Raw genomic sequence first — 14,411 nt, 5'->3', positions numbered from 1 at the left:
TAGCAAACTAGCTATATATTAGCTTGTATTCCGCCCTGTATAAATACTCAGTTGAAGAAAGTGCAATTAAGTAATGCCAATAAAGAATATATATATATATATATATATATATATATATATATATATATATATATATATATATATATATATATATATATATATATATATATATATATATATATATAAACAAAAGTACTGTAACTTTAAAAGTAAGAAGTTCTTATAATGCATATCCAATGCCCGTGTTCTTCACTCTTGCTGCTTTCATCCTATAGGGGACAGAACATTTTTTCCATCAATATATTTTTTAAGCACACTATATAAGACAGCATTCTTTCATGATTGATAAGTCACTTTCTCATACTTTAGGCACTCGACTCTTCTTTGTGTCCAATTCTGTGCTGGGTCAGCACAAATTGATCTTCCTTTTTCGGTGTGGAAGCTGCAGTGATATAACATGCCATGAACTCAAGCCCCAGAGACAATATTATCGTTATTATGTCCATAAAATAAAGGACTATACAGTTTATTCATGTGGCATTGCAAATTCAACCCCTAAAATATACAAAGAAAGAATTCTTGCTAAATCAGAATAATAATTAAAAAAATTATATTTAAACGCAATATAACAAAGCTTGGGAATGCACATTCAATTTTTCTTATTTTTCCATATATTGACACATAACAATACACACACGTATTCTGTATTATTACTATTTGTTACAATTGGTGAAATAATCAAAACTATAATATAACACATTTTGCCTATGTGCACTTTTTTTGTAAAATTATATATACTCATTTATTATACAATTTCTAAATTACATAGAGTGCATCAAACATGTATGCAACATAACAATACTTACATAATAGCTGCAAGATCACAGCCGCCAGTTATAGCTTGGATATCATAGCCTTTCAGAACTGCACAGCGTCTGGGTCTTTTAGTGTAACTGAGGCAGCAACTACCTGTGAAACAGAAGGGAAAGAGTTATTCAGGTCTTTACACATCTACAGGCTGTGTCAAACTTTCCACTAATGTCCAAAATGACAATAACAACAGTAAAGGGTATTGTAGTGTAGCATTAAGGACTTTAACATGCGTTAGTTTAAAAGACAGCTAATACAAGGGTTTCTAATTTAAATTCAGCTATAGGATAGGCCCATAACTGAACAGGTAATGAGATCCATCTTGTTTTTGTACTACAATTGTACCCTTGATCATGAAACATAATCTTCATTTTTAAAGCGATACTAGTCCATGCAATCAATGGGTTATGTAATTTAAAAAAATATATATTTTAAAGCAGTTGCTCAACATTTCAGCAGCACATTTCTACAACACGAGTCATATAACAAGAAGCTGGCGGATCATTAACGCATTCAATAGAACGTATTCAACAGAACGCATTCAATGTAAAAGATCTATTGCATATTATTACTTGAAAGCACTTTCACTCACCTGCCTCTGTCTCCACCTGAAAAATGAGGAGTGTAACGAAGGCCAAAATACATATTTTTATTGCCATCTTTGAACTTTGGAAGTGGTCCAGTATCTAACAAAGTATTAGTGTTGTTAAGAGAGTGGTAATCCACAAGATCTGAAGAGCTTCAGCGAGAACACTCTTTTTAAGCCCTTGATTTGGGTTTCCCCCACCTCTGGAATTCATGTTTACTCCCCTTTAAATTCCTCAGTGGATCTGTTGTACGCCACTGAGCAGGTGTGTGAGGCAATTGAACAGTGATCTACTTCCTGCTTTCAAAACCACATTCCTCTGAATGATGGTCTGATATTAAGTCTATAAAATGCATGCATTATGCTTAAAAATACACATTTGACTAATTTAAAGGCTAATTTACAAATAAGTTAATTCCTTTAAAATCTGACTTTTCCAGTAAAAGCGTTCAGATGAAAGAACAAACAAACAAAAAACTATTAACATTTTGTTCAAATTCTGTTTGTCCAAACCCTTTTTAAACAGGCCTATGAGGGATATTTTGTAACCGTGATGGATACCTGATCATAAATACATTAACCAACCAATTAAATATTAATAAATTAGATCAAGATTCATAAAACATTTTATGCCTTTAAAGTTTGTGTATGATTTATATTTCAGATGCTGTCTATTCAAATGTAAGTAAATGTACGTGCATGTGATAGAACCACATTTGATGTAGATTAATACTTATCAGATTATCATGTTGCACCATCAGACAAAAATGCAGTGTAACACATTACAACTAACGTGAGTTAGTAATCAGATTACTTTCTGCAAATAACTAAAGTAACACATTGCATCACAACAAAATATCAGTTTACTTTTTTAAATGAGTGACACAAGTTGACTGACAGCTCTCCTGACCCCATAACTCAGAAGTAAGTGCAGAGGCGTTGTGTGCGCTGTGTGAACATGTGATTATTGTAGTTCTAGACTAAATGTGAGCAGGCATTTTCTCATTTAATTTTCACAAAAACAGATTCAGTATTGCTCAAAATGAATAAAAATAGTAAACTGCCAACTCAGAATATTATGCAAACCTGCAATAATTAAATATATTAAAAAAATAAAAGAAATATACTTTATGTATTTAATCTCACTTTATTAACCAATGTCTTTGCTGCTGACATTCGATGATCCAATTCAACCAAACCAATTAGCAAAACTTACTTTAGATAAATTTTGTTTCGTTTTTATTGCTGAAGTTTTATGGCTGCGTTTAACTCTTAACACTTTTGGACGCACTCCTAAACACTGCCCCTCGAGGGAATCCACGCCGCCATTTTGAAGTGCATTCAACTTCGTTAAGTGGACGAGAAGTTTATTTGAACAGACCATCGACCCCTCTATTTTGACCAAGGGAGCAAGTCTACTCAACATGTACACTTCAGGCAGATCCATAGACCACAATGCACCATGATTGTGACGTCACAGCGGATTGTGCTTAATTTACCCCCACCCAACACAACTCAATGTATTGGCATTATTTTTACATTTAACCGCATTTAATACTTGTATTATTGTAGCTACCTTAACAGTTATAGTTTATTGTAACACAGTTATAGTTTATTGTATCGTAATTAAATTATCATTTTCGTTTGTGTATTTTAAATATAGATAAATGATAATATATTCATATTTATATTTCAATGGTGCATAACATTTTTTTTTTTTGAAAAAGGGATAACGCAATATTGTAATACATTACTTTTAAAAGTATCTCTGCAGAAATGTATGAAGAGCAGTCATTTTTGTCAACAATGTATCATGAATGCAGCTGATGTTAGATTCATGTTGGATGATTTCTATTTCACACATTTTTGTATCAAAGACATATAAAAAAGTAAGAGCTGTTATGACTCATCTTATTGGCCTAAATCCACAGTTATTCGACCCTTTGGACTTATCAACTAAAATAACGTAAGCATTTACAGTTGGTCACACCTTATTTTACATAGCCTATCTTTGGTTCATATTTTATCTTGACAACTACAAACTTCCGTCGAAAGTGTCAGCACTGACGTGCAGCAGATATATGATCAAATGTGCCGACTCTAAATCAAAGATTAACTTATGGATAACAAAGTGAGTAAATAATGACAGAATTTTTACTTTTGGGCGAACTGTCTCTTTAAGGAACAGACCTATTATTAATTTGTAGTTTAACCTGGATTAACACAACTTCACAATAAGGCTCCGATTTCAATGGTTGCATGTGGTTTGAGTCCCTTTCACTCTTTTTGATCGACTCACGTTATGCTGATTTTAAAGTGCTTCTAGTCTTACACTGAGACATTTCCCTTGGTTTATCTGGTTCATTTTCTTTAATGCAGTTCCTGCCGCTTTGTGCAAGTCATACTAATTTCTAGAATTAGTGAATTCTAGGAACTAAGAACAGAATGCAGAGGACAGAAGTGATAATGCTGATGAAGCAGACATGATAGCTTCGACGATATACTGTATTTTACTCCACAGCGTCACCAATTCCAATTTGAGGTCAAATCTGCAGAAAGGAATGAATAACTCATTGTATGAAGAAAATAGCACTGGCTAATTTGAGATGTAACCTTTTACTATTTTGAAATTATGGAAAATAATCAAATCAAAATGTGTACAATTTTGGATCTGGGCTTAAGATAGATTTCACTTGGGTTGTTTTCCCTCTTTTTCCAGCTATGTCTATGTACTTTGTTTATGAAGAAGTCTAAAAATAGCAACATCTAAGTATAGATGTCCTTCAGAGCTATAAATAGCACCCAGGAAATGATTTGAATGCTTTTCTGTGTATGAGAACAGCGATATGGTGATAACAAAAGGTGATGTAAGAATACATTTTAGAAATATATATAGTAAGGCTTATGTTTAAAAACATGCAAATATAGAACAAGGCAAAGTACACTAAAAGATGTCTTGAAACAAGCACTTAGATCTAAACATTTTAAAATAACATTAAAAAATTAGCTTGAGATATTTTTATATGATATATTTATGGTAAATTATGGTAATACACATATAGTGTCATTAAATGTATTTTAGCCATTTAAAAAAAGTATAAACTGCTAGATTCATCCAATCAGTATATATCACTCAAAAAACAAAAATGATATATATGATTATTCATCTTGATGTCCATGTGAGTGCTTGAAAAACCTTCGAAAATATCCTAAAATGCCTGCATGGTCAGCTAAATATTAAAATAATGACATAATCATTTACCACCTGAATTACCATTTGAATTTTTCTACCATGAGATCATGGCTGTACAAAGTCTGGAGTCTTCTGAGGCTGGCCGGGCATGTTGTTAAACATTTGTTAAAGGCAAACGCTCTTCACAACATAGGTTCTTTATTGGTATCTACGGTTCCATGAAGAACCTTTAACATCATGATGGAACATTTCTATTGCACAAAAGGTTCTTCAGAAAATTAAAACGTTCTTCACACCAAGGAATAACGTCTCCTTTAAGAACTGTTCACTGAAATGTTCTTTGACAAACCCAGAATGGTTCATCTATGGAATCGCTGTGAAACCCTCCTAGCTTTATTTTTAAGAGTGCAGACAAGACTTTGCAGGTCACTTCTTGGACATTGTTGGAGTTTGTGATATCTTTACGTTTATTTTTGGTGGAAATAGCTTACATACCAAGTTTATTTCCATGACCGTTGTTTAAATGCCAGACATTTTTGTATCTTGGCTAACCCCTAAATTGGTAATTCATAAAATGGTCTGCATGCGTCACAAACAGATCACCTGCGCAGATTTCTTTGCAACCTTCCTTCATTCCCTCTAACTTGAACTTAGAGATAGATGACATTTAAATGACATTTATCAGAGCTTCGGTAAGAGTCTGATCAATATATTTCTTGGCATTGTCTTCAAGATGCTGGAGGCCAACACAATGCATTCAGTACTGCATTCATATTTTGTTGTCATCAGACACAAAAAAACTGAAAGAGTTCCAGTTATAGGCCAAGTCCTTCTGAAAGCAATAGCCCATATAACTGGATGTTTGTGTATAGCACTTGAATGACTTATTTGATAAACATCGCAATGTTTTAGATAGGCCTATCATATTTTTCAGTGCATGAATACTGGCACAATGTGCAATCGTGTTACATTCTTGTGATGTTGCTATTTTTTCTTTCCTTGAGTCTTTCTCCCTTTCTCTCTCTCACTTTCTTAGTGAAATTACTAAATCTATCTCTCTCTCCTTAATTTTTACTTTCTTAAATTATACATGCATCATTCTCTGATATATGGATTTTATGCAACACTTATTTGCCTTATTTATAACTAAGAGCAGGCGCCACCATTTGTAACAGGAATGTGTCAGGCTTGCAGTTTCATCCTCTATAATTTTATCAGTACAAAAACAGTCTATTATACTGCTTTATATTGCAAACTAGTACATGTTAACACATTATTCAATGCATTATAATAATCCTAAACACACTGGTTTGTAGTTTGTTATTCTTCTGGAAGCCTATAGCGGAAAATGAATCGAAATTCTCAGACATTTCATAAAATAGTTTAATTCCGTGCTGCAAATTAAAGCTGCCGGCAAGTCTGGCAGATTGAGTGGATTTAGGCAAAATTTTGAATGTTTACAACTCTCACGGCCCTCCCCCACTATCAACGAATACCCTCCCACCGAGTTCATGCTGGTCAGTGCGTGTGCACCTGTAATGATGGCACAGATACTGAGGAATCCATTTGCAGCTTTAATGAGAATGGTCAAACAGGCAGGGTAATTGACAGCAGACAGTAGCAGCGAAGATAACACAGAGAAGGTCGGGGTCACAGGCAATAGTCAAGGCAGGCAGAAGTATACAAATCCAAAGGGCAATCCGGGTCGAGACAGGCAGAGAACAGTCAGAGGTCGGGGTACACAATCCAAGATCAGAACACAGAATGGTAAACTCAGAAATAAACGCTTGTTATTGAAAGACAGGGCAATACAATACTTCGCAGAGAAGTGGTGTGTGGAAGTGGCTTTTATGTGTGTGTAAATGACATGCAGGTGTGTGTGCAATCAGTGTGGTGCAGGTGTGTCGCGTAATCAGTCCCAGGTAAGCGGCATGATGGGAAGTGAAGTTTCTAAGGATGGTTAATATTCCGGGGAAGAATCCCTCCGGTGGCGGAGAGGGAGCGAAGCGGAAGCTGTTGAAGATTTTATTATTTAGAAAACAAGTAAAACAAGTAATTTAGCCTTAAGAATACACAATTATTTCTTGTATGAGTCCTCTAAAAGAACTCTGTCTAGGTGATTTTGAAAGCTGCAAGACCTTCTGTAAAAAGACCCTGAATGTCAATTCTATTCTGAGAAGTCACATGGTACAAGACCTTCACCCAAAACTATCTATAAGTGTATGACTATCTTTGGAAAAGGATGTATGGATATATGTGAGAAGCTGGGCACTGATCAGGAGTGATCGCCTGCAGGAGGAAGGGATCTCCTGCTGGAGGGAGTGATCCCCTGCAGGAGATGCTCGGCTTTGTTTGTTAATAAAGTCTAATATTTCTGGCATCAAAGATCTCTGCAAAGTTATTTTACAGAACAATTGAAACCACTTCAAATGGCGTTGTCGGCAGGATTGGCTTAGGAGCTGTGGGAACCACGAAAGGCGACACTGGTGACTCACAAGCAACAGTGGCCACTGTGTACTCTAAGGTGAGCAGTTTTTTGCTTTTGAAAAAGTATGTGTTGTCACCAGTGAGCCAGAGTGGTAAGACCCTTAAAATGCTTCTCCAAATTTAAAGAACTAAAAAAATTGAAAAATTGAAAAAAAGGATCTTTGATTCTAGAAATAAGTGCATGCATTTTGTTGACGATATCGAGTAAATGTGTTATAGCGCGGCGGAGCTCCGGTAGTCTTTGCTAGTGCTCGTATAATCCTGTGTGGATTGTATGATCACTGGTGCTAATTTTGCGCTAAAGGTTTTGTCGTACGTGCGCAAAGATTTGTGTTTGCTCATTAAGAGGGCCTTGATGGAAAATGGGCAAAAGCATGCGCACAGGGTTTTGACGTACGTACGCAAGGATCTGTGTTTCCTATTAAGAGGGCCTTGAAGGATAATGGGATAGCATGTACACAGATGAAGTTTACTATTAGTTTTCTGTGTTTCTTATTAAGAGGGCCTCGATGGATAATAAGATAGCATGCACACAGAGGATTATAAGTACTGATAAGATATCAGTGTTGATCTGTGTTTACTTGTAAGTGGGCCTGGACGGATACAAGTATAGCATGCGTACAGATCAAGGTTAACTTCCGGTTACCGTTTTGTTAAAGATTTAACAGAAAGGGAGTTAGAAGTGTACTGGTTAAGGGTAATCAGTTGTATGTTTGCTTGTTAAGGGTAACAAGTGTACTGATTAAGGATAATCAGTTTTTGTGTTTACTTGTCAAGAGGGCTTTGATAGATGACAAGTGTACTGATAGGGTATCAGTTATTGATCTGTGTTTGCTTATCAAGAGGGCTTTGATAGATGGTAGGCAATGGCATGCGCACAGATAAAGTTTAGCTTCCGGTTACCGTCTTGTTAAAGGTTTAACAGGAGACTGCTCGGGGAAGCTTTAGCCTGCGGTTACCGCTGTTCATGGTGAACAGGACTGCTCGGGTAGGCTGTTTTATTTTTCAGTTATTTTTCACTGTGTTGGGGAAGTGTATCAGTGATGTATTGTTATAAAGACAGTGAGTAACACTGTATGTAGAATATAGCTTTTGTGTGTGTGTATGTGGGATCCTGTGTGTCTGCTTGACTGTGCCTGTGGTTAAAAATAGTGACCTCTGACCCTGGTCACTTGTAAGGGACAAGGAATGTGTGAATATGCATGAGGGGCAAGTATAAATGATGTGGAGTAAAATAAAAGAAATAGTAAAACAATTGTTTCAAGATATTAACCTAGAAGATTATTGTAGTATGCAATAAGTTAAAGTTATAAAATATATATTTAATTAATAAATATAATGAAAGATATTAAATAGATAAATATAAATAAGATTGCACGTGCTTAATATATTATATTTTATATCCGAAGACGTCTAAAATTTGTATCTCATTATCCCTGAAGACAAAGTGAGAAAAATGATTCCATTGTAGATAATTAAGTTTGTGCTAAGGAAAAGTGCAGTGTGCTAAAAGTGAACAGGATTGGGTGACCAAGTTTCAACAGTCATAAATAATTCACAGCAATCTTAGAATTGTAGTAAATGGGAATTGTTGGGAATGGCTGAGGAAAAGTTTATTCACCATGTTAGATTATTTTGAACACAGCATGCAAATATAGAAGAAAGATTGAAGTCTGATTTTATGATAGGGAAAACTACTTGATTGGATTATATTCAGATAGTCAAAGGTAGATTATTGCTGATATTGTAATGTAGAAATAGTTAGCTCTTTTCTGCAATGAAGATCTTGCTTTACTAAAAAAAGAATGGAAGAACTGCTGTTGTCAACCAGTGATTATTATATTATGTAAAAGCACAATTGGAACTAGTATTCATAACAGTTCAATTTGATTCATGCAGTTCTCTAAGTGTTCAAATTTCAGATGGCTTCAATGACAGTGGCGAATGGAAGAGGTGAAAGGTCAGAGACACGAAAGAGAGAAGACATGACTGCAGAAAGAAGAAGAAGAAGAAGAAGTGGGTGAGGGGCTTTCATCTCCCCTGCTAAAGTTGACCACTTTCTGAAAGCTCAGCAACGAAAAGACTGATTTAATGCTGGAAAAGGTGAAACTTTCACTTGAGACTTTTCCTGAGAACAAAAAGACAATCGTAAGATGCAAAACTGTGGCAGAATCTTTCAATGCCCAAACTGAGAAAAGGCAGAGAAACAACAGAGCCTATATTCCAGTCTACGACACCAGGCCTTTGAGTGACAGGCTGACGACACATGCAGAGCGACAGCCGAGAAGCTTCAACAGACTGATGATCTAAAAACAGAAGAACTGACTGACATCCTTCCCGTACGGGCAACACAGGTGCGACAACTCCAATGATCACTCTAGAGAGACTGCTTCAAATTTGGTTAATTATTATATTAACTTTATTCTTCTTGATTATTCACTGGTCTAATAGCACTTCTTTATATTCTCTGCTAAACTAACCCTCTCTGCTTTATCAGTAGGTACAAGTCCAGCTCTATAAGCAAAAGAAAATACACTGAAAGAGACAAGTGGGTGCTCAACTCACTAAATAGTTAAAACTGAGGCTGGATTTGGTATAGTGAGGGCTATTATATGAAACAACTATAGGGCTAAAAACATGATAGAATTATTCTCTGGCAAAGAAAAAAGATTGACACAAAATGTCAAAGAATAATTATTACTGTTGACAAAACAATGATACTGGTCACTCCATTTTGTTTTGGTAATTTTCTAGAGATAGATTGGAGAAAAAAATTACTCCAAAAGTCCAAAATTATGAAAACGCAAATGCTGTCTAAACTGGGATAATGAGATGGAAATGGTGTTGGCCATGGATCCAAGATTATGCCGAAATCTCCAAGTTTATTCTTTAAGCAGCTCATGAGCAAAAACAAAAAGACTATAAAAATTAGACAAACAAATGACAAAATGCATTTGAGAAATTACAAGTGGCTAGCCTATTATTCTAAAATATTCAATCTATTAGAATTAGAAAAAAGAAAAGAAACGAAAAGAAAAGGGGTTAAAAACAGTGTTAACCTAAACCTTATGATCACTGACACTTCTCAATAGTGTTTGACATAGTTATGTTGACCTGATCAGACCTTGTGGCTAAAATTATAAGATGCCACATTTAGAGCACAACCTGCAAGAATGAATGCTGGCCAGTGTGAGAGTGACTGAGTGTGAATGGGGTGAGAGATGGTGTTGGAAGAAACACTGAGGCAAATCAATTATTTTGCCAATACAGCTGTATCCAAAATTTAATATGTGGGCCCACAAGGCAAATTCTGCCCAATAAAATAATGACCATGGATGGATTTGGTTAAATTTCCTGGTTGGAACTATAGTGGCAATTGAATGTTCAGCCCTTAAATAGATGCAGTAGCAACTTAATAATAACCCCAAAGAACAAAAAATTATTGAAGAGAAAAATATATTAAAGCAACGTAAAAACAATGATAATGACAAATTAAGAAAAGAAACTAAAATAATGATAACAAATAATTTAAGAAATTGATATAGCATAGTGAGAATTAAGACAAGTCATGAAGGAAAATTAAATTAGCACTAAAAAAAACTTTTAAAATAAATCTTAAAGGGTACTCAGATGCAATTGGGCAATACAAAGGTATACAAAATTAATTTAAGGCTACAGTTGAGATTGAAGCAAGTATTAACATTGGGTATTAACAAATATAAGATTTTAATTCATAATTTTATGAATTGATTCAATATGCTATTGACTAATTATAAAAATTATATCAAGTAGTGTTTATAGAAAGGTTATAGACTTACAGGAAGTTATTGAAACGATAACAAACAGGCCCGTCTAAACAATCTATATGGCACCAGAGTGGGGTCAAAAATAGATATTTGGCATTCACATGAAGCATAGATTATTGAACCAACAATAATTTTGAATATACTCAATCCAAATGCGCAATGGTATTAAAAAAAGCCGTGCGCAAAGGGGGGAGTAAGGTAAGGAAAGACAAAATAAAGTTAAAATTAAAAGGCATTTTTGCAAAGTTTTGTGAAATTTGTGGCAAAAACAAAGTTAAGAAAAGAACAGTGGCAAAAATAGGCCATATGTCAGTATCAGAATGACTATTAAAACATTTGGTAAGGAATATGTGGACATGATATAGATGGGTAAAAGCAATAAAATCAACAGAGGAGGGGCAGGAACAGAAATTAAATCTCTAACAGAGAAGTAATCATTAGATTGGAAGTCTATCAGAAATAAGGTCAGACAATGGGTCAGCTAAACAGAAATATTGAATATTAAAAATAAGGTGCATACGAACACAAGGAAGTTTTAATAATAAGGAAATTATGATGCTAATGGTTTAAATGGTTGATATAAAAACTTTTAGATTGTTCGATATACAGAAAAAGAAATGTACATATAAGGAATATGTAAGAGTGCAAAAAGTTGTTCTCTAGAGTTATTTTTCTAATTGTCTAAAGAGTTTATTGAATGACTGTTATGGGGTAAATGTAACATTTCTTAGAGTGATTACATGAGACATAATTAGTTTATTCATGATAGTTAATTTAGAAATTAATAGAAAAGAAGAAAAGGTATTCAGTTAAGGTAGTCTTGAACTGAAGAGCTACAATGAGAAAAGGGAGCAACACGGGAGATTAAAAAAGTCAAAGGGTATTTATTGTTTAAATTTGGAAATAAAATTGACAGAATGTGAAATGTAAAACTTTATAACAACTATTAAAGCGTATTGCGATTAATTAAATAGAAAATTCACTAAAGTGTTCTGTTCGTTCATCAACTAAAAATGACTGACTAAAAAGTTTGATTCTTCGAATTTAAGAATTGATATTCCTTCATAAAAATAAGAAGCGATTAAAAATAGGAAAGAGGTATTTTTACCCAGACATATTTTGATCCCATATTAATATGGATCATGCGAAACAAAAATGCAGAATGAATCAATTATACTACTATATTCAGCAGAGATTTATTGTAAAACTTTGTCTACATTAGGAGAAAAACAATTATGTGAAAAAAATAGAATGACTTATGTTTGGAGATTAGTGTGCACTTTTACTAAATAATACTGCGCAGGGAAAATTTAACCATACGATTAAGTGGGAGAAAAAACTTAAGAGCAGAAGTTAAGGAAAATGTGATTTAAACTTTGGAACACTGGGAGCATGGTTTGCAAAATTAGGAATGTTCTTAGGTGTTGCAATATTAATTGAAAGGGTTATTATTCTGTTGTGTACTTTGCATATTAAGATCACTAGTTGGAAAACCACAGTTAAATGAATGGAAATGCAAAAAAAGAAAAAAGAAAATGAAAACTAATTTGTGAGGGCAACCAAATTGATATTTACAACCCCTGGATGTTGATTTAAGTTCCTCAAATGAGGATGAAGAAGATGATTGATGAGCCAGACCCTGGGTGTGTGTGCTAGCATAACCTCTCCCCAGAAGGGGGACCATCTACGATGTGCAAAGTGTCTGGGTTGAAGAAGATGTCTACACCGCAAGAAAACTTTTAATAGTATAATGTATTTTTATGTTTGACATACTTTACATAACTGTGACAATAACAGACAATGCTGAACCAATTTCATCCTCACACTTGTAACAATGTTTAATTTTGGCTTGATTAGGGAGCAGAGAATCTTTTACTTCCTCCATTGAAAGAAAAGCAAAACAACTAAAAGAAAGAAAAAAGTATGGAGAAAGATGTTTGGTTCTTGCGCTCCTCCGGAGTATGGTGGCATAATTCAGTCATTGTAAAGGGTGACGTGATTTAGTCACTAGGTAGCATAACTGAGGGGGCTGGATTTTGAAACTACACTCTGGAAAAGGATAGTGAATGTGGGGCTTAGATAAGCCCCAGAGGAGGGAATGTTGAAGATTTTATTATTTAGAAAACAAGTAAAACAAGTAATTTAATAATCCTCCGGTAATCCTCCGGAGCGAACCCCTCCCAATCAGCCAGATACTGAAGGACCTTGCCCCGGCGCCTGGAGTCCAGCAACTTGTGCACGCGGTACGCCTCCTCGCCGTCAACCAGGAAAGGTAGGGGATTTTGAGGCGTGGCTCCCGTCTCCGGCTCTCCTCTCGGACCACCGGCAGGTTTCAGAAGTGACACATGGAAGGTGGGAGAGATGCGATAATTAGTGGGAAGATCTAATCGAAATGATACTGGTGAAATCTGTCTTACAATTTGAAATGGACCAACATACCTGGGACTGAGTTTGCGGCATGGAAGGCGGAGTCTTAGATCTCTGGTGGATAGCCAAACCCACTGACCGATGTTGTACTCAGGACCTGGACGGCGGTGGCGGTTAGCCTGCTGCTCCTGTCGTCTGACAGCGTGGAGCAGATGGGTGTGAGCCTGATCCCAAACCTCTTCGCTCTTGTGTAGCCACTCCGTAACAGATGGTAGTTCAGTAGGTTCACCCGACCAGGGAAACAGTGGGGGTTGGAAGCCGAGGATACACTTGAAGGGAGTAATTCCCGTGGCGGGTTTGACCAGTGAATTCTGGGCGTATTCAGCCCAAAACAAGTATCTACTCCAATCTGCCTGTTGTTTCTGACAGTAGGAACGGAGAAAGCGGATGACGTCCTGATTCAGCCGTTCAGTTTGCCCATTGGATTGGGGATGGTAACCAGAGGTGAGACTGATGTTAATGTGGAGGTGTTTGAAGAATGCGGTCCAAACCCTGGAGGTGAACTGAGGTCCTCGGTCTGAAACTATGTCTTCGGGCAGACCATAAAAACGGAATACTTGATTACAGAGGAGTTCGGCTGTTTCGAGTGCGGTAGGCAGTTTGGGGAGGGGTATGAGACGACAGGCCTTGGAAAATCGGTCAACAATGGTGAGTATGGTGGTGTGTCCTTGGGAGTTGGGCAGATCAGTGATAAAGTCAATAGCGATATGGGACCAGGGACGTTGTGGCGTAGGCAGTGGTGTTAAGAGACCCGCAGGCAATTGTCTGAGTGATTTGGATGTGCTACAGTTGGTACAGCCCTGAACATATTTGGTGGTGTCAGTCAACAAAGTAGGCCACCAGAAGCGATTTTGGAGTAAGTGGATGGTAGCAGTGATCCCTGGGTGACCAGAACTTGGTGTGGAGTGAACTTGCTCGAGGAGTCGGAGACGAAGAGGGTCTGGAACGAAGAGGAGACCAGTTGGGCATTCAAATGGTGGTCTTACTTGAAGGTTGGCTTGTTGGATCTCCGTGATAATGTCCCATTGTACGGGAGCTACCA

General features: G+C 36.1%; 1 protein-coding gene across 1 annotated transcript; it reads right to left on the bottom strand.

The window, feature by feature from the left end:
- Nucleotides 1-178: 178 nt before the first annotated feature.
- Nucleotides 179-1,569, bottom strand: ccl20b (chemokine (C-C motif) ligand 20b). The gene is made up of 4 exons (XM_056248795.1): nt 1,463-1,569; nt 867-969; nt 365-442; nt 179-269 (listed from the first exon to the last, which is right to left on the bottom strand). The coding sequence occupies exons 1-4, from the start codon at nt 1,527-1,529 to the stop codon at nt 221-223; spliced, it is 297 nt and encodes a 98-aa protein (XP_056104770.1). The 5' UTR covers nt 1,530-1,569; the 3' UTR covers nt 179-220.
- Nucleotides 1,570-14,411: the final 12,842 nt, after the last annotated feature.

Source organism: Rhinichthys klamathensis, unplaced genomic scaffold (genome assembly GCF_029890125.1).
Source record: "Rhinichthys klamathensis goyatoka isolate OS25496 unplaced genomic scaffold, OSU_Roscu_1.1 h1tg000059l_1, whole genome shotgun sequence".
NCBI lineage: Eukaryota > Metazoa > Chordata > Actinopteri > Cypriniformes > Leuciscidae > Rhinichthys > Rhinichthys klamathensis.
Note: the sequence above shows the minus strand (reverse complement) of the source record. Positions and strands in the feature narration are given on the sequence as shown.

Bases quoted from the DNA above. Each gene is read 5' to 3' on its own strand.
- ccl20b (XM_056248795.1), bottom strand. From the start codon at position 1,529: ATGGCAATAAAAATATGTATTTTGGCCTTCGTTACACTCCTCATTTTT. The intron at 970-1,462 runs GTGAGTGAAAGT...TCTGTTTCACAG, and splicing joins TCAGGTGGAGACAGAGGCAG to GTAGTTGCTGCCTCAGTTAC. The intron at 443-866 runs GTAAGTATTGTT...ATATCACTGCAG, and splicing joins TGTGATCTTGCAGCTATTAT to CTTCCACACCGAAAAAGGAA.